This window comes from Chelonia mydas, chromosome 1 (genome assembly GCF_015237465.2).
Source record: "Chelonia mydas isolate rCheMyd1 chromosome 1, rCheMyd1.pri.v2, whole genome shotgun sequence".
In the NCBI taxonomy this organism is placed as follows: Eukaryota; Metazoa; Chordata; order Testudines; family Cheloniidae; genus Chelonia; species Chelonia mydas.
The window spans coordinates 166,277,969-166,300,877 of NC_057849.1; the positions used below are offsets into that span (position 1 = coordinate 166,277,969).

General features: G+C 39.5%; 1 protein-coding gene across 5 annotated transcripts in view; it reads right to left on the minus strand.

Annotated features, from left to right (window-relative positions):
* The window catches only part of GABPA (GA binding protein transcription factor subunit alpha), a 39,720-nt gene extending 16,838 nt beyond the window's left edge, over positions 1–22,882 (minus strand). For 2 of the 5 annotated variants that reach the window (XM_037905632.2, XM_037905621.2), the window contains exons 1-4: positions 22,734–22,882; positions 19,548–19,648; positions 12,199–12,343; positions 7,408–7,492 (exon numbers count right to left, since the gene is read on the minus strand). In XM_037905632.2, coding sequence (XP_037761560.1) covers positions 7,408–7,492; positions 12,199–12,343; positions 19,548–19,624 — 307 coding nt within the window. In that variant the 5' untranslated portion in view covers positions 19,625–19,648; positions 22,734–22,882. Of the gene's footprint in view, positions 1–7,407; positions 7,493–12,198; positions 12,344–19,547; positions 19,649–19,753; positions 22,570–22,733 lie in introns of those variants that run through there. The other 3 variants (XM_043538323.1, XM_037905627.2, XM_043538324.1) reach the window with 3 other exon arrangements.
* Positions 22,883–22,909: the final 27 nt, after the last annotated feature.

Here is a 22,909-nt window from a genome sequence, read left to right on the forward strand (position 1 = left end):
TTTCCTGTGTAACACCTTGAGATCTGGTTTGTTCTCTCTGACCACATACCTAAAAGGTTAATCTAGGCCCTGATTACTGCAGCCTCCTCTGTGGCCTTGTTAAATGCTATCTTGCCCAATTTATATCCATTCAAATGCAGATACAAATAAATCTCCTAGCTCATAATTTGACTGTCACCCGCACTCCCTATGTCCTGCTCTATTGACTCCCCCTCCTTCACACATTTAACACAAACTACTTGTCTTTATTTTAAAAGGCCTTTCATGTTCTATCACCATTTGAACCATCATCTCTGATATGACAATGAGACAATGACCCCCATCTCCTCTGCACCAATGAGGCCAGTCTTGGCTGCACATTTTTCAAGTTCCGCAACAAGCACCTATGCGCTCTCTGCCACAGTCCCTCTTCTGGGATTTCAAGTAAAAATACACAAAGCCTCTGTTCTCCTTCAAACTGACTTCTGCTATGATGCCTACAAAAACACTTCATCACAGTTGGGCGGTAGTGTGCTGTGATTACTGCTTATCATGCCGATGAGAACCATCTCACGTTACTTTATCCTTCACCTCAAACCCCCATATGGTTTACTGTATAAACCTGCTGGTTCATCTATATTAAGCTCCTTGAGGCAGCAGCTGCCTCTTTGTTATGTATGTACAGTGCTTAGCACATTGGGGCTGGGTCTCTAGGTGTTACTGCCACAGAAGTTAATATCACCTACTCACATAATTTATTTACAAAGAAAAAAATGCAAAATAGTGCTATTAAAACAAGTTCATTCTTGCTTTTCTTTCTTAGGAGTATTAAGCTCTACCTGAGAAAAGATGACAGAATTAGGAACAAGTACATGGACAGGATAAGTACATTTTATTCATTGTACAAAGCCTTCTGCATAAACCCATCAAGAGACATGGGACAAAAAACAGCTTTGATGCTACAACACTTGGTGAACCACTAGTTTTGTTGACTACTATTAAGTGTTATCTGTTAGGGTTTCATTCTTGTCATGAATATACAGAGAACTGTATTTCTCTCTCAGTAAGTGTTTTCAGGTTTAAATTAGCTGAAAGTAAGAAAACATCAATTACAAAATACCTTAACTTTAGACTTTCTAATTCAGAGGAAATTTTTATTCTTTCTTCCTTTAATCAAAAGTTTCCTTAAGGCACAGGAGAAATGCTGAATAAAAGTGTTATCCTTTGTAGTAAAGATGTTATTTCAGTGACAACAAAATTTCAGAAAGGATTCTATTTAAAAAACAGTTGATCAGCACCTTTAACTAGCAAAACAATGAAGTCATTGTGACTGATAACTGCAACCATTTGAAAGAAACCACATTTAACTTTTTGATTTCCAGGAACCCATTCCAAGCACAGAGGAGCAAACTTTGTCTTGTTACACCCATGCAAACCTATCTGAACCCAAAAGGAACATACAGTAGTAAATGATAGCAGAATCTGACCTACTATACGAGCCAATAAACAGCCACTTTTTTGTAACAAGAACTGTATATCTAATCTGTCATGCACCACATTGAACATATGAACATAAATAGCATGTTGAAGCTACTGGGGTTAATAAAAATTAGTAACTAAACAAGTCAAAAGTGAACTGTATGCCATTTATGTTTAACCAGTAATCCAAAAAAGGATGTAATGGTTCTTATTTTGTTTATCTGTGATATAATGAGAACTGCTGTTGGAAACTGTCTTAAGAATCTTTGGGTAATTAGACATTTTAGATATCAATAAAACCTTTCAGTAACTGAATACTCACCTAAACATGACTTCTGACATTTTTATATTTTATATACCCCCCCCTTTAATTTTATATTATACACATCCTTTCATTTTTTATATCTTTGTAAATATATATATATGAAAGGGTGTGCACCCTTTTAAATTTCCTTAAGATGTATACAGAAGGCCTGAACTAATTATTCGTGTTACGATAGCACAAAGGGGCTGCAAACACAGATCAGAGTTCCACTGTACTAGGTGCTGTACAAACAAGGACAACACCTTCCCAGACAAGAGACAACAGGTAGATGAAACAGAAAATAGGAGTTGAGAGAATGAGGTAAAGTACAGAGATTATCTCATAAAATAAGCACTAGTATCAGATCACTAGTGCCTATTCATGGTCAGGAGAGGTGTGTGTGATGCTGTATAAAATGGAAGATAACTAGTTCACTCATCACTGTTACAAAGTTGCAGTAAATCTTGTATAAAGTATGTCATGTAAGGGATCTATGGAAAAATTATAATTTGTCAAGTATGATTACCTTGGTTAAATAAATATATCACCATTGTATCTGAGGTTATAAACATTGGCTCTGCGTTTGTATATAAACTATGTTTTGTTCTTGAGTGCCATCCACAAGGCAAATTTACATCCAGACTAGCCATCCCTGTGTTGGGCCATCCATGTGTTGATGGGCTACGCACATGTTAATGGACAATTGAGTAGACTCAGCTCACCCAGTGAGCCCCTCCTGGAGATGTTTCAGAGAGCAGTGAGGCAATGGTTGCCCAATAGTTCAGCAAGGACATGTGATCTAAGACTCCATCTTTTGCCAGTATCTTTCCATGCACTTGGGCTGAAAGTATAAATGAGACTGTAACATCACTTCTTGGTCTTCAATCCTGCTCCACTTCTTCAGACTGTAATTTCTAAAATCAAGAAAGCTTTGAACAAAGAACTGATGACCCCCACAATCTTTGGGGTAATCCAGAGAGACTTATTGCAAGCTAGCAGACTTACCAGCACTGCTATTATCCTGACCTACAGACTCTGAAATCAGTTGTAATGTATAGGATTCCTTTAAGCATTTAATAGCTTTCCTCTTCCTCTTTTCTTTTTAAATAAATCTTTAATTAGTTTACTAAAGATTGGCTGCAGCAAGGTATTTGGTGAGATCCTGAAAGCATATATTCACCTGGATTGAGTGGCCATCTCCTTGGAGTTGGAAGATCCTATTATATGTGATTTCTGGTTTTAATAATCATTTATCACAGAAATCCAGTTGTGTAGGTGGTAAGCTAGGAGCTCGAATGCCTAAGGGGGACTATATTTTGGCTTCTTGTGATACAGGAGCTCATTTTTGTTACTAGCTTTGTTACCTCTAATGATAGAATAAACCACCAGTTTTGGGGGGTGTCTGCCCTATTTCTTACAATCTGTCCTGAATTTGGCATTCTCAACCATGACCCATGCCAGGTAGCGTGACAAGGTGATCCATAAAATTCTCAACAATAAGCAGTATAGAGTTATTTGAAGGAGGAGAAAGTGGGGGCTTCACAGACTTTTACAAACATAAAAGGGGTAGCATGGGAAAAACACAAAGGTGCTTTGAGAGGTAAGCAGAGTAAAGCAGATGAAGGCTGGCGTGGTTGACAGTGATAGTAAAGATGACAGTTTTAAGGTAACAGATTTCATAGGTAGGGAAGAAGTAACTGATAAAAGATCTTACAGGTGAAGACAGGAAACTTGTGCCTGATCTGGAGGAGAAAGGAAGGCCAATGGAGGATGTGACCAGTAAGGTGGCCAAAAAGCTTAACATAGCAGCAGCATTTTGAATGAACACTACAATCTGCCAATCACGATGCACAGATGACAAAAAACAAAACAAAAAAACAAAACAAAACAGATACTCCACATTTCAGTAATTTGTCACACATTTCAGTTACTTCTGACATACATTGACAGGCTTGAAGATTGAGAGATATGCGATCGCTGTCCACCATATTTATATGTTATGTGGAGATACAGTATTTAAGTCTGTAAGGCTGTTAATTCAGTATCTCTTTCCCAAGTGTTAAAAATTCTTAAAATTATAACAATATAGTCCCTTTGGAAATGCAATGATACAAATTGCTCAAATAATTATAAATCTAATTAAACACAATTAGAGAATCCCTGTTCAAAAACAGTGTATATACTGTAAGAATCTATAAATGGTCATACAACACATTTTTTCTTTAACGATGTTGGATCATATTAAAGAAGTTCTGTATTAAAATCACAAATGAGTTTGATTCCCCATAGTTTAAATTCCAGGGTATTACTAATTAAGAGGTCTCTTGGTTTTTGGTACTGTTTCTCTCCCTCTGTGTGTGAAACTTGCAAGCTGCTAGTTGTGTTAGTACATTCTAAGACAGAGTCTGTTCTCAAAGCAATTCACAGAGACTCAAAGCAATACTCTAACAATAGAAACAGCACCCAGAGACTCCCCGCCCTTTTGTTGTATTAACAATTGTGATTAAAATAGAGATAGAGGATGTATGTGGATGGATGCTTGGTGTGGATAATAACTGAATGATCAGGGAGGTGCCAGCCTAAGAATCCAGTGTCCATCGGCTGAAGAAGGCGTCAAGTGGAAATAACCAGAGGACCCCCGGAGGGCAGACTGGAATCCACCCAACAGCCTCAAGAATGGGAGAACCAAAGAACAAGATAACATCTAGGAGCCGTCAGGAATGTGCTATCTGCTGATTGATTCAGCAACAGCATGATGAAGCAATTCCCATAGACTGGCATAGAAAGAAATTCCTATAAAATAGACTCTAAAAGTGAGAACTTTGGGGTCTGATTCTGCAAACCAACTTCCAGGAGCATCAGATGAGCATCTGACAAGGCCCTGCTCCCTCCTCATGTCCAGGCCACCTGGCCAGTGGCTTGGCATGAGCAACTCTAAGGCTGGTAACTATGATAACAACTTTGCAGAACCTGTGTGTGTGTGTGTGTGTGTGTGTGTGTGTGTGTGTGTGTGTGTGTGTGTGTGTGTGTGTGTGTGTGAATAAATATGAGATTGAATGGAAAGTTATAGCTATAACTAACTGCTTACTATGATAACAACCTTGCAGAACCTGTGTGTGTGTGTGTATGAATGAATGTGTGAATAAAGATGAGATTGAATGGAATGTTACAGCTGTAACTAACTGCTTACTATGATTCTTTCTGTATTCACAATAAATGTGGTATTTTGCCTTTTTCCCTTTAATAAGATCCTGCTGGTTTTTATTTTATTGGTACAACAACGAAACCAATTAAAATGGATTTTAAACATTGTAAATTAACATTCAAAATTACATGAGAAGCTGTGATCTCTGGATGAAAAGGTATTATATAAGCGCTAGGTATTATTATTTGACCCTATCATTAAGGCATATTGCCAACATTTACATCAATGGGATAAGTTCTGCTTTCAGTTACTTGATGGCAAAAGTCAATTGAATTGTTCTGGATTCATACTGGTGGAATAGCAGAATTTGGCCCTCTTACCTCACTCTACCTAGACACAGGGTGAGAGGGGAAAAAGAGTAAAAAATACAGAATATGGAAACATGAAATGTATAAAGAAGTACCAATATTTAAAGTGGCTGATCAAATGAAGAATTAGTCATGAAGATTGTTAAATGCAAACAAGAGTTTTATAAACAAGTTGAAGTATTTAAATAAGCCATCTTTTTTTTTTTTTTAAATATACGCAGCAACAACAGTTATAGTTCTGTTTTACATAAAACCAGGGGTTAATGTCTTTTGATCCCTCAAAGAATGAAAATAGGCATAATAAATAAAGCTTTTTAAAGCTAGAGAAGAACTACTCACTATTATAACAAAGATCAAATCATTGTTTGTCAAATGACTACAAGCCATTGAATCTACTGCTTTATCCATACCGGAAACAAGTGATGAACTAATTCTGTAGATGGATCAGATCATAAGTAGCACTATTTTGAAGTAATAGCCTGAGACTAGCTTTCTGAAATGTTAAATTAAAATACATTCGCCAGATTTGTCTGTCTTTCTTTCCACCTCACTTCTTTCAGCTACTTTTTAAGAAAACAGAGGACAAGCTCATGTTTCCTCATTCACACTAGCCTAACACTGGAGGAAGAGCTTTGACTTCCAGGAATACATTATGTCTGACAATATTGTTCTTTATTGTAGTTTCAACCAGTTTGGTCCTCTCTCCTTTGCACCTTACCCTCATGGCCAGGAGTTTTAGGCAGACTGAAGTCTTTATGATCTGTGCACAAGGACTCACCTGACTTGGACAGAGTCAGGGAGCGATCCTTTCTTTCAGGAACACATCTGGAAGGGGATCTGTTCATGTGTTTGCGAAAGTGCCCCTTATGCTAATGAGAGGCCCGAGTCAGCGATTCCTTGGGCTTAACAGCTCTGGACTCTGCTCCAGAGCGCATGTTCAGAGGGGCGGGGCTTACAGACTAAGGCCAATGTACCGGTGGAGGGAGGGGTATCTCCCTGGCCTGTAGCTGACTGGAGTATATTGTCCTTCTCCCTGAGGTACTTGCTTAGTCAAAGCTCCTGTCCCTCATGGGTTTGAGGAGATAAGTAGCAGCGGAGCTGTACTTGGCAGAGACACGAGCCTCCTCAAAGCAGTAAAGACGGAGCTGGCATTCATCTCTGACTGAGAAGAAAGGAGAGGAGATAGTTCTTAAACCTGGTGACTCTGGGCATAGTCCCCAAGAAGTGGATCTCCAAGGAAGGGAGAAACTAAACCGTACTAACTAGAATATAAAAATCACTAAAACGCTAAAAATACTAACGACATACAATCATATTTACAGGTTTTGAAGACTATGTGAAGATAGCTTTGAATACAGAGGATTACAACTCGGGACATGTGGCACTAAGAAGGAATTAGAGGAGTGTCTATCCACACCACCCCTTATGACCTTGGCATGGAGCATGAAGGGAGCAACTGCACAGGCACAAACCAACGGATGCTACTTGCTAGAAATCTCCAGTCTCAAGAACACGGGCACATGCGTACCCATGTGTGGAATACACACAGGGACGAGCACTAGAAGAAGAAACATTGGTTATGTGTCCCTACGGTTTAGTTCAATATATCTTAGAAACACAAGTATCAACAAAGAGATGACCACTTTAGGCTTTTGCTTCTGATCTTTAGTACATGATCAGTTGATAATGCCACCATAATTTAATTATTTGTGAAGCAGTAAGTTCACGTTATATTGATGTGTCTCTCTCAATTAGCAGGTGGCAATTCTGCTTCATTTGACCAGATATTTTGCCCAGCATGAGAAAAACAACTGCTTGACCTCATTGAAAGGTCTCACATGCAGGGTATTGCCAAGTTCCACCTTGTCACCATCCCACCAGCTTTCCTAGTTTGAGATTTATATAAAGTTACTATGGAAGACAGACACATTTTGGGCTGCAGAAACATAAGTCCATGACAAATTTTAACGGACACTCTATAAACATATGGTGCACAATGGAAAAAATCAGCCTATAGAAGCATTAATAATGCAGTTATATTTTCAATGCTACAGTTAAAAATGGTAACGCATGAATACACTTACAATATGGCTCACCTCGTATGATAGCAAATAAAATGCTTAACTGCTTACCTTGCCTGGATATTACTTGTACACTAAGCTGTACTGTTCCATCTGTCTTTACTCCTTGATCAAAGAGACTGCGATCTGGGTCCAGCTTGATACAAGGAGGAAATATTTTTAAATTACTAGACTTATAATTAAATGCTTTTATAAAGTTATCTTGTATGTTCAGTTCAAAACTCTGTACATATATGTCAGGGAATCAGAATACTTGAGTTCCTAACTGCAGCTATCAAATATTTTTAGTCTTAATCACCAAAAGCGTGTGCAGCACTGTAAAAATCATAGTAGACATGCTCTTTACCCAGAGAAATTTGAAATCTAAAGAAAAATTACTCCATGCTGATGAACAGTAGCTCCAATTACAAAATTTTTTAAAAGGAACTGTCAACCCGCAGTCTAGTCAATTTAAAAAAAAAATTAAGTTAAAAGTAATTTGCTGCTATGCAAGAGACCCCAAAAATGCCATAGGGGAAAATAGTGAAGCCAACTATAAACAATGTACTGTCACAATGCACAAAGTAAAAAAGAAAAACAACACTTCTCTCTCTAATCTTAGGTGGTAACTGCAACAATGCACAAGTGTGATTTTTAAGTTGACAGTATCCCTTTAATACAGATATGTAATACTATTTAATGGTCACTCACCACATCAATCAAAGATAGTTGTCTAGACAATCTTCACTTTATGCCTCTGAAATACTACATCATGCCACATTGGCTGTGATTCTGATTAATTCTTTAATGCATCTTTTACATGGACTTTAATACCCTTATTGTTACAGTACTATCTTCCTCTCTTCTACACATCAAACTTTCTGCAGAAAATCATTTATTTCACTCAACAGTATATAAAAAAAAGCGGTGTGTTACTGATTTGTCCAGTACAACAGAATTCAAAGCCACATCTCACGCCCCAGCCACTGTGTGGAACCAGCTGGGAGCTATTTCCACCAGAGGCTATCTGATAGCCCTACTCTCTGTATCCTCTGGATAACAGCCCCAATCACTAATCAGTTAAAATTGCTACTGGGAACCAGCTAGAGGCTACTTCTATCAGGCCATGATCACTGACATCAAGGAGACTACCTTCATTTCTGTTTTCACCTCTTTATTTCTAGCAGAGCAAAAATGTTCTCTTCCCTCAACTTCCATTTTTAGGTGTTGGTAAAAAAAATGTTATATTCTGGGACATAACACTGTGAGGTCCAATACAAAGAAGTATTTCTACTGTAAGGGAGTCATTAACTATGTTTTTAGCTCTTAAGAGAGCCTTCATTCCCTTCCTCTTTTCATCATTATATCAAATAAGGCTATGTCTTCACTAAAAGTGCTGCAGCTGCACCGACAGTGATGTGAGAGGTCTTCCTGCCACTGTAATTAATCCACTTCCCCGAAAAGGCAATAGGTAGGTCAATGGAAGAATACTTCCATCCACCTGGTGATGTCTACATCAGATGCTAGGTCGGCATCACTATGTTGTTCAGGGCTGTGAATTTCTCAGACCCCTGAGCAACATACCTAGCTCAACCTAATTTTTAGTGTAGACCTGGCCAAAGAGACAGAAAGGGAAAGAGGGAGTTGGTTTTTCACCACTGATCTAATCAAAACCCCAAATGAGGCTAACAACACTGGGAGAAGATATGTTCTTTTCATTCAGTGCCCTCCATGATCGCCTTCAGTTACGTCTGCTTTAGAAGCAACTACATTAGCAGAATATAAATACTATTCCAGGTCTTCACAATATTCCACTGCCAACACCTCACTGCAAGGGAATCTTTGCAGTAAGCTAGACTCTGCTTCAAACATACTACAGAGGTTTAAAAAAAATGATAAGATTACAGATTTCTATGCAGGGAGTGACAGCAAAAGCGCTAACAGGATGACAAATAAAATGATTGTAAGCCTAATAAAATCCTCCATGATGAATTACAGTTATCAAATATTAAAGTTTTGAGAATTTGCAAATAGATCCTTATTAAGGATCTATCACAGTAGTTCTCAAACTTTTGTACTGGTGACCCCTTTCACATAGGAAGCCTCTGCGTGCAACCCCCCTTATAAATTAATAACACTTTTTATATACTTAACACCATTATAAATGCTGGAGGTAAAGTGGGGTTTGGTGTGGAGACTGACAGCTCGCGACACCCTATGTAATACCCTCACGACACCCTGAGCGGTCCCGACCCCCAGTTTGAGAACCCCTGATCTATCAGCTAAAACTCAATCCTTTTCAGCTTCATTAATTGGTACTTTAGATATATTGAAAGTCTACTATGCTCCAATACATCTATTAGTCTATAAGGTGCCACAGGACTCTTTGCCGCTCTTACAGATCCAGACTAACATGGCTACCCCTCTGATACTTGAAAGTCTACTGTAATCTTTTAAAAATATATTTTGTCAAACAAACTGTAACTCAGTGACTAGTCATTTTCACATCACAATAGGTCAATAATAGCCATAATGTGGAGGTCTGAAACAAAAATGCAGTTTTAGCAAATGAAACTTTTCAATATTTCCTGAGCTCTGAAATAACTCTTAGTAGCTAGAGAAAGTCAGCTTTATAATCTTAGTTCTTTTCTTTGGGCCTTCAGACCTCAAGAATATTTCCTGCTAAACTTAATTTACTTGAAAAATAAACTACATATATATTTTTTGACTGTGACAACAAAGGCTATTTTTACTATCTCAGCTTCATAATAAAAAAATACAAGTCACTGAAGAATCTAATTCCAATGTCAATATCGGATACATCTTTGTGTCCTGAATATAGTATCTTGTGATCATTTTTCTGTTAACAGATATTTCTAAATTTGATTTTTTATTATGCAAAGAATCTCTATGTTACACACTTTGGCAACAAGTCTAGCTAGAAGATAGCTATAGGAAAAAATTAGATAACTGTACATTTTTGTGTAGTTGTAGCAGTTGTGATCTGAATAAAAAAACTGAAAGACTTTAATATTTGCTATTCAATTCCTGTATTTTGTCTTTTGAAAAACTATACTCATCATTCTGTAAACTTAAAAAAAAAAAAAAGAAAAGAAAAGAAAAAAAGTGACCTGTCTCAGAAAGAAACTCTGAACTACAACAACTTCACCTACAACTGTTGCCTACAGCATTTTTCATCAACAAGGATAAGGTAAGAGCAGGGGTGGTCAACCTGAGCCTGAGAAGGAGCCAGAATTTACCAATGTACATTGCCAAAGAGCCACATAATACATCAGCAGTCCCACCCCCATTAGCTCCCCCGCCCCCAGCACCTCCTGCTCACCTCTCCCCCACCACACTTCCCGTTCAGCAGTTCCCTGGCGTGCAGGAGGCTCTGGGGGGGAGGGGGGAGGAGTGAGGGCACGGCAGGTTCAGGAAAGGGGGCGGGAAGGGGTGGAGTGGGGGCAGGGCCTGTGGCAGAGCCAGGGTTGAGCAGTGAGCACCCCCTGGCACATTGGAAAGTTGGCACCTGTAGCTACAGCCCCGGAGTTGGTGCCTATACAAGGAGCCGCATATTAACTTCTAAAGAGCCACATGTGGCTCCGGAGCCACAGGCTGGCCATCCCTGGGTAAGAGTATTAATAGATACAAAAATCCATGTTTTCTTTCTGGGAAACAGGAGCATAACTTCTCATCACTAAGAATGTCACTCCTACAGCTAGTGCGATCAAGCATTTGTTAGCAGCTCTTATTCTAGAGATAAAGAAATATATACACATACTGTAATAACTACCCAGACAGAATTCATAAGAACATAAGAATGGCCATACTGGTTCAGACCAAAGGTCCATCTAGCCCAGTATCCTGTCTTCCGACAGTGGCCAATGCCAGGTGCCCTAGAGGGAATGAACAGAACAGGTAATCATTAAGTGCTCCGTCCCCTGTTGCCCATTCCCAGCTTCTGGCAGTGGAAGTTCCAGAATATATGGCTCTCCTGTATGGTGAACAGTAACCACACATCAGGGCCAGCAAATATCTTACATACTTTCTTTTAAATCTCCCTGTTACTACCCAACGAGGGCTGAAGTAAAGCAATTTCAATGTATGCCAATAACCTTTCCTGGAACTCGAGAGAATCTTTAAGTATTAACAAGAGTAGAAGGAAATTAGAAAGGTTACCAAGTATTTATTTAGTGGCTGTATTACTTAAGCTTTATAAAAGTTATAACAAAATCAATTCGTATTGAAATAAAAAAAATCATCATCCAGGAAACCCTGCAGTAACCATCTATTTCAAAAACATACATTAAAAAAAGGTCACAGTATGTTTTTGTATAACTGCAGAACAATCTTTACAACTAGACCTGTAAACATCAGAAAACACAAAATAATGCTGTGTAAAGCTCTTCTGGCTTCTAAACTCAGAAAATCTGAAAAAGTGCAACTCCCATATGCACGAGCAAGTAGCAAAGGCTTCAGGGAACAGTCAAGCCTCCTGACCTAAGATACCTTGGAACATAATTCTTAGTGTATGATCTGTACTTTCAAATTATAATGTTTATTTCCCCCCCAAAATTGATAAGACATTCTTCTACTGAGATACATTTCTGACACGAACCCTAAAAGTTTCCCAGTTTTATTTGCAGTAAATTAGTAATTAATGGGTGCATATTATAAACAGTTTCAAGTTGATGAGACTGACATTTGCAAGATTAGACTCTTAACTGTAGACAATTGAGCAAACTGAAGAGTGAAACTCCCTATATAAAGATCAGAGTGGAGGGAAGGGACTAAATATACAGAACTATTCTCAGAGTACAGTTTGAACCCTCAGAAGAAGTTTTTCAACACTCTTTGATTTACCTGGATATCTTGCAGGCAGATTTCATGTGCATCCAAGGAACACTGAAGTCTTGGTTCCAACAACTTCTTAAGATTTCCAACTGGTTCATTGATGTCAATAGCCTGACTCACAAATTCTGCTGTGGTGTACGTCTGCTCAACGATGCTTAAACACCAAAGGATCAAAGAATTGATCATTAACCGGATGTTAACAAAACAGCTTTGAACATGAATTAGCTATGTGTTCTCCTATAGTAATAAAAGCTATAGCTAGTTAAAACAAATTGGAGATAAGCTATGCAAAAGCGAATGTTAATGCCAGAAATTTTAATAGTTTATTGAAAGCCCTACTGAGGGTATGCCTACAGAGCCCAAGCAGCAAGCCTCCCAGCTCCGGTCAATAGACTCAGGCTTGCAGCACTCATGCTAAGGGCTCTAAAAACAGCTGTAGACAGCTCTTTGAAGTTGCAGCTGGGGCTAGAGCTCTGGCTCTGAAGCCTAGGGATAGAGAGGGTGGGGTGATCATATGTTTTTACTCAGTGACACTCTGGTCTTTTCCCCCAAGTGGTTCCATTTAATTTAATTCCCAGCAATGTGTGAGTAGTTAGAACTATAAGTAATTTAAAAGACACACTGATTTGCAGGTTCAGACTTGTCTTACATTTATAGTCCATCTCAAAGAGCTTGTTGCTATTTCTTAGAACTGGGCACCAGCTATTTTTGAATAAAAAATTGTAATTAAGCAGTTTTTAAGCTACTGATATCTTTTTGTGAACAGTGCTTAGACAACTGCAATGTTTCTGAATAATTGCTTTTTGAGATAAGAATTTAAAAAGGTTTTTTTTTTTTTAAATTGTGCCACTTATCGAATGTCTATGTTCTTCTATTTGTCCAAATGTATCCCATCACAATTAAAATCTGAAACAAATATTAAAATTGGCAAGTGCAAGAGGCAACTGTTAGGGACAAAAATAGTAAAAGGTTTAAATAAAAATCTGCCTTTTTTGAAAAGAAATCTGCCAATAAAAATGAAAAAATACCCCCCCCAAACATGACGACTAAAAAATAATGTAAAAAAGTCACAATGGATAAAAATAGTCACTTTCTGCACTTTCCAAAGGTCACCAAATGGCATAACTAAGTGAGGAACAGAATTTAAGTGACTTGTCAATAGTTAAGTAGGAGATCTGGGGAAATGACAGGAGCAGAACTCTGATCTCAGAAATGCTAAGACAATACAACTCACCGACTCAATTTCTTTTCCAAATCTCTAATTAGTTAGAAAAAATTTTAAAATGAGGATAATGCTTGCTCATTTCTGTATTTTAAGACTACCAAATGAAAAAGAACTAAATGAGTGCAAAGAAACTAGGTAATGCGTTTAGAAATGCCAAAATTTTTCAGATGGGCTAATACAGGACCCATCCTGAAGGCTGCTCTGTGTAGGCAGATCTCTGCACCTACAAACAGCCCCTATCCTTTTATTTGATTTTTAAAAAACATTTATATGTGTATTTTCACACAAACAAAAGGAAAAAGAACAGACTTAGGGGGAAAAAAAGGCAACAGTCAAGACACTAAGAAATACCAAAAAATCTTCTTGTTCAAAAACCCACTTAAAGGATTCTCACTCTGAATATCACCATTTATAAAACCCAAGTACTTAAAAGCAAGGAAGTGAAATAGTTAATGACATCATAAGTCTTACACTGCCCATGTCAACATTTCACTTTCTTCACAAAAATGCAGATTTTATCACAAAACAAACATGATTCTGATATAAAATACTGCTCTTTTCTCAGTAATAAACACAAAATCCTTCCTAAAACAAGTTTTATATTTAGATGGCACTATGATCAGCCACATATAGAAGTCCACATAAATACATATTTTTATCTTAGAATACATCAAAAATCATTGCATGTGTCAGAGTTAAAAGGCTGTTACATTGTGATGAAATATGTATTTCTTTATATCCAAGGTCTGGGCCATCCAGGTAAATAGATTATTACCAGGATGTGTAATCAATGGCTACCCCAGGACTACATAATTACCTCACAATTCGAAAATATTAGCATCTTGTTTCACTCTGAAAACCCTTTTGGTATCCAAGGAACTCCTGCAGAATATTAATAAACTTGGGTGTTTGTTGTGATGGTGACACTGCTGTTAACGTAATGAAAATATATGCCCATAACCAAATTCCTTCTCTCTCCTCTGCTCATAACAGCAAGCAGAATGCTTTGGTGAGTCCCCATTAAACAGAAAAGGGATGGAATGTTGGAATCAGAAGATTCCATGGCAGTTGGAAAATAAAGAGAAATCAGAACACCCTCTCCCTGCACACATCCCCCCTTCCCACCTTCCCGGTCACGGGAGAGCGAGGGGATGAAGTGTTAACAGGAGCTGGGCAGAGCACAACAGCAATACAGCACCAGGGAAGTGATGGTGAACTGGAGAAAGGGAAGAAACCGACAGACTAGTGAAACAGAAAGAGCTGAGAAATCCACCCAGCAGGTAGGAATGACTCTGGCATCACCTGGAACTGGGGAAGGAGTTCAACTGTTGCCATCTTTTGTTACATAATTTTTTCCCTTTGAATCTCCAAGAAGTCTGCAAGGAAATAATTAGTCCTGAGAGGGATAAATGGGGTTCAGTGCGATAGCATTTAGGCATTTATATAAAGCACAGCAGTGACTCACTTGCAGCCACAGCTTCCAGAGCAGGGGACACATGGGTATCCAGCCTCATTGTGGTGCAAGTCTAAAGGTTAGCATACAGGAAGGACAGACAGCAGGATAAAGTATGCACTTAGCTAGGAATAGTAGTCAATGAAGGAAAGATAATGGTTATAGTACAGAGCAGGTAGAAAAATCTCACTCGACGTTTTCATATTAAGAATGGGTTAAACTCCATGCACACTGCAGATAATATAGAAGGATATAGAAGTTTGCATGCTACAAAGAGAAACCTGAAGAGTAACCTTGGTTTTGTCACCTACTATTAAAGCAGTGGTTCTCAAACTTTTGTACTGGTGACCCTTTTCACATAGGAAGCCTCTGAGTGTGACCTCCCCCCCCGCTTATAAATTAAAAACACTTTTTAATATATTTAATGCCATTGTAAATGCTAGAGGCAAAGCAGGGTTTGGGGTTGAGGCTGACAGCTTGCGACCTCCCATGTAATAGACTCACAACCCCCTGAGGGGTCCCAACCCCCAGTTTGAGAACCCCTGTATTAAAGCTATGTTGACCCAGGCACTTGGACATCTCATTAAATTGTATGGAGTTCCGATCCTAAGGAGAGCTTTGAGGGGCTGGTGCCTTTGCTTATGTACAGAGGGAGCATACAAAATATAGGAGAATACTCAATTTGTTAAAAATAAAGAGGAAATCAGATTTAGAGGCAGGATTTATGTTGTCCATTTATACTTTTTTCCTCCAGTGCAAAGGGGCTAATACCTGAAGGAAGCTCTTCAAGAGTAGGTAACAGAGCCATGATTATTATTATTTTTTAAACTGTAGACAGTGGCAATTAAGCTGTAGGAGCAGATTTAGACAGAAGTAAGGTAACTTATGTAGATCAAAAGGTTTTTAATCTCTGGTATTTGCAGCAATGGTGGCTGCGCTGTTAATGTCACGGATATTATCTCTTTCCCCCGTCCCCCCCCTTCTAGTTGCAAACTGCTTTGGTTTACATCCCTTTGATGGGAAAAGCGATGGCATACTGGCATCAGAAAGTTGGAATCTGAAGTTCCTATAACAGTTGGGAATGGCAGCTAGAGAAGGATATATTGATTTAATGGCTGTACACATGCTGCAGACTTCACAAACATGCTCCTGGGGAGTTGTCAAGGCAGTGAGAGTGAGGTGAAGAAAGGAAAGGAAGAGAAGACACTAACAGAACCAGAGTAAAAGTAGCAGACAAAGGAAAAATGACTGAGAAATCACAAACAATGCAGACCCATCATACATTGTAATCAGGGTCTGGAAGGTCTGAATTGCTGCTTGACGATTTGTTCAGTTCTAAAAGTGATTTCCATTTCTACCATAGGTTTGTTTTTACTTCAAGGTGACAATCATTTAGTTTGGCAAAGGGTAAATGACCTTAAGGAAAATAGCATAGAAGAAATATTTACATAATGTGGTGAGAGGATTAGAAATGGCAGTCACAACAATTACAACAGGATACTATGGGTCATCCTAAGCAAGTTACATCTTGTGTGTTATGGCTTCCTTTCGGCATAATAAAACAAATTATATACATTTCCATTAGTCTGATTTTCCTAAGTCCAGACCAAAAGCACTAAATCTTTATGGATAGAAATTCTATGTTTAAAAAAAATAAAAGTATAGCAGTATGAATAAACTACCGACCACCTGACCAGGATGGTGATTGTGAAATACTCAGGAAGATTAGAGAGGCTACAAAAACAGAAAACTCAGTAATAATGGGGGATTTCAACTATCCCCATATTGACTGAGCACATCACCTCAGGTTGGGATACAGAGCTAAAATTTCTACACACCACTAATGACTGCTTCTTGGAGCAGCTAGTCTTGGAACTTACAAGGGGAAAGGCAATGTTTGATTTAGTTCTAAGTGGAGCACAGGATCTGAGCCCAAGAAGTGAATATAGCTGAACTGCTTTGTAATAGCAGTCATAATGTAATTAAATTCAGCATCCTTGTAGAGGGGAAAATACCAAAGAAATCCACCACAACAGCATTTAACTTCAAAAAGAGGAAATACACAAATATGAGAAAGCTAGTTAAACAGAGATTAAAAGGAAAGGTCAAGAATGAAATGCCTGCAAACTGCTCAAACTAAATGTATCCCCCTACCCTCCCCAGAAACAAACAAAACAAAAACAGTAACAGAAGCAAAAAGATGCCACCATGCCTAAATAACAGAGTAAAAGAGGCAGTTAGAAACAAAAAGACATCCTTTAAAAACTGGAAGTCAAATCATACTGAGGAAAACAGAAAGGGGCATAAACTCTCGCAAGTCAAATGTAAAAGCATAATTATACAGGCCAAAGAATTTGAACAGCAACTAGCAAAAGACACAAAAACTAACAGCAAAATAGGAACATCAGAAGCTGGCAGCCTGCCAAACAATGGGGGGGAGGAGGGGGGAGGAGAACAACACTGGATGACAAAGTGCTCAAGGAACTCTCAAGAAAGACAAGGCCATTGCAGAGAATGTAAATGAATTCTTTGCATTGGTCTTCCCTGAGAGAATGAGGGAGATTCCCACACCTGAGCCATTCTTTTTAGATGACACATCCGAGGAACTGTCTCAGATTGAGGGGTCAATGGAGATGGTTTTGGAATGAATTGATAAACAGTAATAAGTCACCAGGACCAGATGGTATTCACCAAGAGTTCTGAAGGAACTCAAATATGAAATAGTAAAACTACTAACTGCAGTATCTAAATCAGCCTCTGTACCAGATATCTGCAGAATAGCTAATGCAACACCGATATTTAAAAAGGCTCCGTAGGCAACCCTGGCAATTACAAGCTAGTAAACCCAACTTCATTAACTGGCAAATTGGTTGAAACTATAATTAAAAACAGAATTATCAGACACTTAGATGAACATGACATGTTGGGGAAGAGTCAACACTGTTTTAGTAAAGGGAATTCACGCCTCACCATTCTACTAGAACCCTTCGAGGGTGTCAACAAATGTGGACAAAGATGATCCAGTGGATATTGTGTATTTGGACTTTCAGAAAGCCCTTGACAAGGTCCCTTACCTTGGGCTCTTAAGCAAAGTAAACAGTCATGGGATAAGAGGGAAGGTCCTCTCATGGATCAGTAAATGATTAAAAGATAGGAAACAAAGGGTAGGAATAAACTGTCAGTTTTCACAGTGTAGAGAGGTAAATAGCAGGGGGGTCACAAAGGAACTGTAATGGGACCATCCTGTTCAACATATTCTTACTTTATCTGGGGAAAGGGGTGAAGACTGAGTTTGCCGACGATACAAAAATCACTCAAGATAGTTAAGTCCCAAGCTGACTAAGAAGAGTTAAGGAGTACTTGTGGCACCTTAGAGACTAACCAATTTATTTGAGCATAAGCTTTCGTGAGCTACAGCTCACTTCATCGGTTGCATCCGATGAAGTGAGCTGTTGCTCACGAAAGCTTATGCTCAAATAAATTGGTTAGTCTCTAAGGTGCCACAAGTACTCCTTTTCTTTTTGCGAATACAGACTAACACGGCTGTTACTCTGAAACCTAAGAAGAGTTACAAAGGGATCTCAGTAAACTGGGTGACTGGGCAACAAAATGGCATATGAAATTCAGTGTTGATAAATGCAAAGTAATGATAACCCCAACTACACATACAAAATGATGAGGTCTATGTTAGCGGTTACCACTCAAAAAATGGAACTTGGAGTAATCATGGACAGTTCTTTAAAACATCTGCTCAATGTGAAACAACAGTCAAAAAATTAACGTTAGGAACCATTGAGAAAGGGATAGATAATAAGATAGAAAATATCATAATGCCACTATATAAACCCATGGTACACCCAGACTTTGAATACGGCATGCAATTCTGATTGCTCCATATCAAAAAAGATATATTAGAATTGGAAAAAAGGACAGAGAAAGGCAACAAAAATTATTAAAAGTATGGAATAGCTTCCATATGAGGAGAGGTTAAAAAGACTGGGATTGTTCATCTTAGAAAAAGAGATGACTAAGCAGGGATATGACAGAGGTCTATAAAATTATGAATAGTGTGGAGAAAGTGAATAGTGAAATTATGAAGTGTGGAGAAAGTGTTGTTTACCCCTTCACTTAACACAAGAACCAGGGGGTCACTCAATGAAATTAATAGGCAACAGGTTTAAAATAAACAAAGGGGAGTACTTCTTCATGCAATGCATAGTCAACCTGTGGAACTCATTGCCACGGGATGTTGTGAAGTCCAAAAACATAACTGGGTTCAAAAAAGAATTAGTTAAGATGATGGACGACGGATCCATCAAAGACTATTAGCCAGGATGGTCAGGGACAACCTTGTGCTCTGGGTGTCCCTAAGTCTGAATGGTAGAAGCTGGGACTGGACAACAGGGGATGGATCACTTGATAATTGCCCTGATCTGTTCATTCCCTCTGAAGCAATTGGCGTCGGTTACTATCGGGCTAGATGGACTATTGGTCTGACTCAGTGTGGCCATTCTTATGTTCTTAAATAAGAGCTCAGTCTTTTTCTCACTGAATACAATGACAAGACAGACTGATTTCTACAGGCGCAGACCTAAATATTAAATTTGATAAAAACTGTAAACTATTTTCAGCACAAGTGACACAAGTAGTAAGCAATACGGATTGATTGTAAGCACATACCTTTCTTCAGTGCACTCCTGTTTCTCAGTCCCATCAATTTCTATTTCTATCAGCTCCTCTGCATCTCTTTTAGTCATGGCTAAAAAGTCTCAAAAACAGGCCTGCAAAAGAAAAATTGTTAAAGCAGTTTCACGAATTATAGGGAAGCAAATCTGAGCATTATAGTTTCACATAAAAATAATTTGTTAATTCCATATACTTTTTACCAAAAATGTTTTCAGCTGCAAACTCTGTTCATAAAGCCAATTACACAGCTCTAAAATGCAAGCGTGATGCAGAAACCATGAAGCAGTTGACAATGCTTGTTCTGTCAAATGGAAGTAGTAAGTTGATGGTTTTGTTTTTTTCTGGGAGAAGGCAAATTCAGGAATTTAAACAGACATATAGGTGCAGAGATCATACATCCTGAGGTAGCTTTTGTTCTCTTCCTTTGGAGGCTTCTACATTTATTGGATGCTCTATGATGCTCTTGTCAGGTTTACCTTTCATTGGATGATATTTAAATTTCAAATTGTTTTAAAAAATACTTGAGAGATTTTGCTGTCCCATTTATATTACATACTGTCCTTTGAAGGAATCTGAAAGCTGTTGACTGCTATAAAACTTTTTCTAAAAATACGATGTATTAAATGTTACCTATTTCTGATTTTTTTAAAATTATATTGCCTCTTATAGGTGAAAGTATTCAGCATTAATCTACAAAACACCTAACAAACAAAAGATTTTCCATCTGAGGTCTCTTATTTCTCACCAAGTTCAGTAATCAATGCACCTAGATGAAAATGCATCTGGTATGGTCACCTAATTTATGCAATGTGTCAGTGTCAAACTATTCTTTTGGGCGTTTTTTCTTATTTATCATTTTTCATCTTTCTCCAAAGCGAGGACAGCATTAGATTAATAGCCAAAGAAAATAAAACATCTTTATCTTTGCCTTAAATCCACCTAGGAGCTGCAGAATTCAGAACCTGGCTTGTTAAGCAGCATTTCTTTTTGTGAGCACATCAAACCTGAATTCAACCTGCATAGATTATAATCCATTGGCTTCTTCATTTTAAGATTTTGTTTGACCTGTAAAACCCTACCTGGCCTGGGACCTAGCTATCCAAGAGACTTCTTCTGTCACTTTGATCCATTGCCACAGTTGTGGAAACCAGAGGCTCCTAAGCTACAGGATGCTCCCACCAATACAAGAGAGAGAAGGCTGCTAGCAGGGTGTCCTGTAACCGCTTAGTTAACCTCCAGGACACACTTCAAGACCTCTCTTTTTCTCCACAGAACATAAAGATTTAGGGAGATGGGCATGGCTGGGTAGTGATAGGAGAACGACCAGTAATTCTGTTAGGGGGTATTACATTTGTTTTATGCTGCAGCCCGGTTATTATGATCTGTGGATAATTGCTGTAGTCTGTCTGTGTTAGTGCAGTGTACTTTAAGAAACTGTCAAGGTGCCCAAAGCTTGGCATTAGGTGCACTTGTTTATAATAAAAAAAAAAAAATCAGAACAAATAGTGCTCAAATCATAACTAAAGCCTCTTAGTGCTATTAGAATATAAGTATTGAAACAACGATACAAATACAAAACAAGTAATTGTGAAACAGACTAGTGTGAATATTTCTGTGCCTAATAACTGTGACTAGAGAACAAAGTAACCAATCGGTTCCCTCTACTATATCAGCAGTGAATCTCTAGCAGCACATTACCTTAAATATTTACATAGATTGGAAACAATGGATGTGAAAGGGGTACACTCAAACTGAAATCCAACTCAATCTTTGTGGTCTTGCAGTCATATTTTACTAAAAAGAAAAGGAGTACTCGTGGCACCTTAGAGACTAACAAATTTATTAGAGCATAAGCTTTCGTGTAGCTTATGCTCTAATAAATTTGTTAGTCTCTAAGGTGCCACGAGTACTCCTTTTCTTTTTACGGATACAGACTAACACGGCTGCTACTCTGAAACCTGTCATATTTTACTGTTCTTTAAAATGTTTTCCTCTCCCAGTACTGTAGTGCATGTCACACAAAAACAAGTGTGAATGGGGAAAGGTGACTACATAGCATATACCAGTAAAATTGACTATAAAACAAAGTACTGGTTAATGCACACAGGAATGAAGCAAAACAGAAACCAAGAAACAACATTTTGCATTTGTTCCGTTACACTGATCTTATGATTCACTTGTAACTACAATCAGCACAAAAAATTTTAAGAAGATGTCCCAAAAAACAGATATCTTAATAAGTAGAAATATAAGGAGTCCGGTGGCACCTTAAAGTCTAACAGATTTATTTGGGCATAAGCTTTAGTGGGTAAAACCCACTTCTTCAGATGCATCTGAAGAAGTAGATTTTAGCCACGGAAGTTTATACCCAAATAAATCTGTTAGTCTTTAAGGTACCACCGGACGCTTTGTTGTTTTTGTGGATACAGACTAACATGGCTACTCCGATAAGTAGAACTATGAGATTCACAGCAGCGTCCACAGTGGACATATTTGCGTATGTTGCGCCCAGAACAACAATAATCACGGGCAATCCCCACACTTCCCCCTTTATGACTGAACTGACACAGCGCCGGGCGGACTGGGGGATCCGAGCGCTCTGGGGCCGCGGGGGGAGAGGCGCGGGACGCCTGGAACATGTTCATTCCCCGCCGGCGGGCACGGGCCTTTGATGTAGCTGGGAGGGCGCCAGCGAGAGCTCGGGATGGGGACTGGACAATGGACTCCCGGGGAGCAGCGGGCCCGCCAGCCAGGCCCCGCAGCTGCGACAGCAGCTAGGCCTCCCGCTGCCTGGGGGGGAAAGGGGGACAACGCGGGCGCGTTTCCCAGGCAATTGGCTGGGAGCATCAGGCAGGAGGCCGCCTCCCCCGGCTCCCCACAGCGCCATGTGACGGGACCGGGCCTCCGGCAGCGGGCAACGCTGCGCCCAGGGGCTGCCCTTGCCCCCCCGGGACTGCACAGAGCCCGCGAGCGGTGGCTGCTCCCGGCCCTTCGCCCCGCCGCCTCCCTTCTTGTTGTTTGAACCCGAAACGGAAATGAGACTCGCTGCGCCGGGGAGAAACGGAAACAAAACACGAGCCGCAGCCAGGCCCGAGCCCCCCGCCCCCGGATACGGAGAGCGGCGCTTCCCGCCCCTCCCTCGGGCGCCCCGGGCCCCCCGGGCCCGCTCGCCGCACTCACCCGCCGCAGAAACTCCCGCCCCGACCGGCCCACCCGACTCCCCCGCTCCCCGCTTGCTAGCGGCCGCTCCGCAGGGTCCTGACGCCGCCTCCCGAGCGCAGCACTGAAGAGAGCGGAACGGGCTCCGGATTGGGCGGCGAGGCCTGTGCAGGGCCTCGGCGAGGAGGGAGCGCGAA